Raw genomic sequence first — 2,946 nt, forward strand, 5'->3', positions numbered from 1 at the left:
TATATATATATATATATATATATATATACAGTATATATATTCACACAGATAAGAATACCGAAATGTTGTGCATTCCTACCAAAAGCAAGCCTTAATATCTTATGCAATATTTCTTCTTGTTTAAATGTAATTTAAACTTTCTCCAGGAAATAAGGCAAAGAAACGTATTAATAGTAGCATTTTTTTTAAGTGATCATTGTTCTCTCACCTCTAGTAAACTATCCCCCACCAGAGCGACCAGCAGAGGGTGTCCCCCGCGCTGACGGACCATTGCTGCGTTCTCAGAGGCGTACATGCAGGTAAAGTCAAACATAGCCACATCTGGCTGCCCATAGTGGTTGATGGCAAAGTTCAGCATAGGGAGCTGATGGTTGGTGGAGAAATCAGCTGCTTCACGGGCGTATAAAAGCAGTGCATTCTGGTCCACGTTATTCCTGGACAGTAGCATCTCAGTGTCAGCATAATCCTGCAAAAAATACACAAGCGAATAGTCACTCAAAAAAGCAATGAGTATGAAATGCAGATTTATGCACACAACATTAGACTCACGCGCAGAATGACTCCTTTCTCCAGAAGACTTTGTTTTTTGGCAGTCATTACAAAGTAATGAGTGTCATCTTTGTAATATACTATATTCTCTAGATCAATTCCTGCACAGAAAGGATGTTGACTGAAACTCATTATTGTTTACATAATTGTAAACACATTAACACATGATAACTCATTCATATTTGAGAAGACAAAGGTGCATAACTATACAGAAATGTATATTAGTTGCTTAAAATATATTTGAGTGCAATACATGAGCTTTTGGTATCTTTAAAGTGTAGTGATGTTTTAGTTACAATGAAATAATTGAGTACCGGTAGCCTGCCGGAGGTCCTGGAAAAACCTCTGGTTGAAGATGAAGGCAACACCACTGATCTCCTCCACTTTAGCCTCGGCGGTGGTGTTGCGATTGATGAAATTCGCCGTGATGGCAATGGCCAGTTTCCCCCGAAACTCCTTTCTGCGAAACCCTAACAGACCCAGACAAATAAAACCATCATAAAGAGGCTTTGAAACCCAGAAAATGAATTAATGACGTCTAAAACAGGGTAAAATTAGAATAGGGGAACTGTCTGTTATAGATGACGGTGAAGCATGTGATATGCTTCTTGCCACAGTTAGTCACTTTTCAAGCATTTAATGTTCTTCAGTTCATGATGACATTCCACAAGATATATATTTTTTTACTTCAGTATTTCAGTCCTTCAATAACTGTTATGTGTCTTTATATTATATTTTGACATCACAGTCATGATAACAAGCTTTTCATTCTAGTATTACACAATATATTTTCCTTAATATATTCCTTAATGTTATTTCTGGATGCTGATATCTGGCTGATAAATCACAAATACATCATATATTATCTCATTCAACAGTGTGGGTAAGTTTTTAAAGGGGTCATATGATGCGATTTCAAGTTTTCCTTTCTCTTTGGAGTGTTACAAACTCTTGGTGCATAAAGAAGATCTGTAAAGTTGCAAAGACTAAAGTCTCAAATCCAAAGAGATATTCTTTATAAAAGTTAAGTCAACCACGCCCTCCTAAAACGGCTCGTTCTAACACACCCCCAGATGTCTACGTCACGATGTGGGAAGATTTGCATAACGCCGCTAAAATGTTCACGCAAAGAAAGAAGGCGTAACTTTGATTCTCGCTGTAGTATTGTTGCTGCCACCGCCATGTTGTGGACACGCTGTGTGCTTCGTTGTGAAAGCGAAACTACTTTGTTTGGCCTTCCAAAAGAGGACACAACTAGAAATCAGTGGTTAAGTTGTATTTACAACACTGTTCCAGAACAGTTCAACCCAAATATTCAGATGTGTGCAGCACATTTTATGGAGGACGAGGACTGTTTCCTGGGAGAGTAGACTACAATGCCGGTGTCTGTTTCTATAAAGTGGGGCAATTCCAACTCACTTCTGGCGCTTCTGACTCACAGCCTGTGAAAGTGCGTTTTCATATTTAAAGGATTTGCCACTGATGATTCAAACTTGGCCTTCCAAAAGAGGACACAACTAGAAATCAGTGGTTAAGTTGTATTTACAACACTGTTCCAGAACAGTTCAACCCAAATATTCAGATGTGTGCAGCACATTTTATGGAGGACGAGGACTGTTTCCTGGGAGAGTAGCCTACAGTGCCGGTGTCTGTTTCTATAAAGTGGGGCAATTCCAACTCACTTCTGGCACTTCTGACTCACAACCTGTGAAAGTGCGTTTTCATATTTAAAGGATTTGCCACTGATGATTCAAACGTGAGTTTTTAGCAGTGTAGAGTAGCGCTTGTTGTTTGTTGTTTCTCCGATCACAAATGCAGACATGGTTTATGTTTACGCAGCGCGATACGCAACGCAACACGTAAAAAGACAGTATATTATAATCCGTAATTATGTCCCCACTGGATGCAACAAATGCCTCGTTTATAATAGGTTTTATTGTTTTTGTCTCGTAGCTCCGGCCTGACGGGGCATCACAGTACGGTAAGGGGCGTAACATTTCCATCACACGCTTGAGGTATTCAGCCAATCACAATGCACTGGATAGCTGGCCAATCAGAGCACACCTCTCTTTTCAGACCGATGAGCTTTGTAAAAATCGACTCGTTTCAGAAAGGCGGGGCATAGAGGAGAAACAATAATGTACAGTATGTGGAAAATAATGTGTTTTTTTAACCGTAAACCGCATAAACACATTGCATTACACCAAATACACAAAATAATCTTTTACATTTCTTTAAGTCTAAAGCAGTAGGATTTTTTTAGCTTGTGCCACTAATAACCACAATATGAGTGGCATCATTTCCTATTTCCAAACAAATTAAAGAACAAATTGTACACAGCACATTTTTGGGTTTTGGCGTATGTGTGAGAGAGAGAGAGAGAGAGAGAGAGAGAGA

The 2,946-nt window shown here is 39.1% G+C and overlaps 1 protein-coding gene across 1 annotated transcript in view; it reads right to left on the reverse strand.

Annotated features, from left to right (window-relative positions):
* The window catches only part of LOC107581280 (protein-methionine sulfoxide oxidase mical3b-like), a 22,007-nt gene that overhangs the window by 13,944 nt on the left and 5,117 nt on the right, over positions 1 to 2,946 (reverse strand). The window contains exons 6-8 of the mRNA XM_016266780.1: positions 864 to 1,019; positions 550 to 650; positions 209 to 466 (exon numbers count right to left, since the gene is read on the reverse strand). Of these exons, the coding sequence (XP_016122266.1) occupies positions 209 to 466; positions 550 to 650; positions 864 to 1,019 (515 nt within the window). The remainder of the gene's footprint in view (positions 1 to 208; positions 467 to 549; positions 651 to 863; positions 1,020 to 2,946) is intronic.

This window comes from Sinocyclocheilus grahami, unplaced genomic scaffold, assembly GCF_001515645.1.
Source record: "Sinocyclocheilus grahami isolate Dianchi unplaced genomic scaffold, SAMN03320097.WGS_v1.1 scaffold33.1, whole genome shotgun sequence".
Classification (NCBI taxonomy): domain Eukaryota; kingdom Metazoa; phylum Chordata; class Actinopteri; order Cypriniformes; family Cyprinidae; genus Sinocyclocheilus; species Sinocyclocheilus grahami.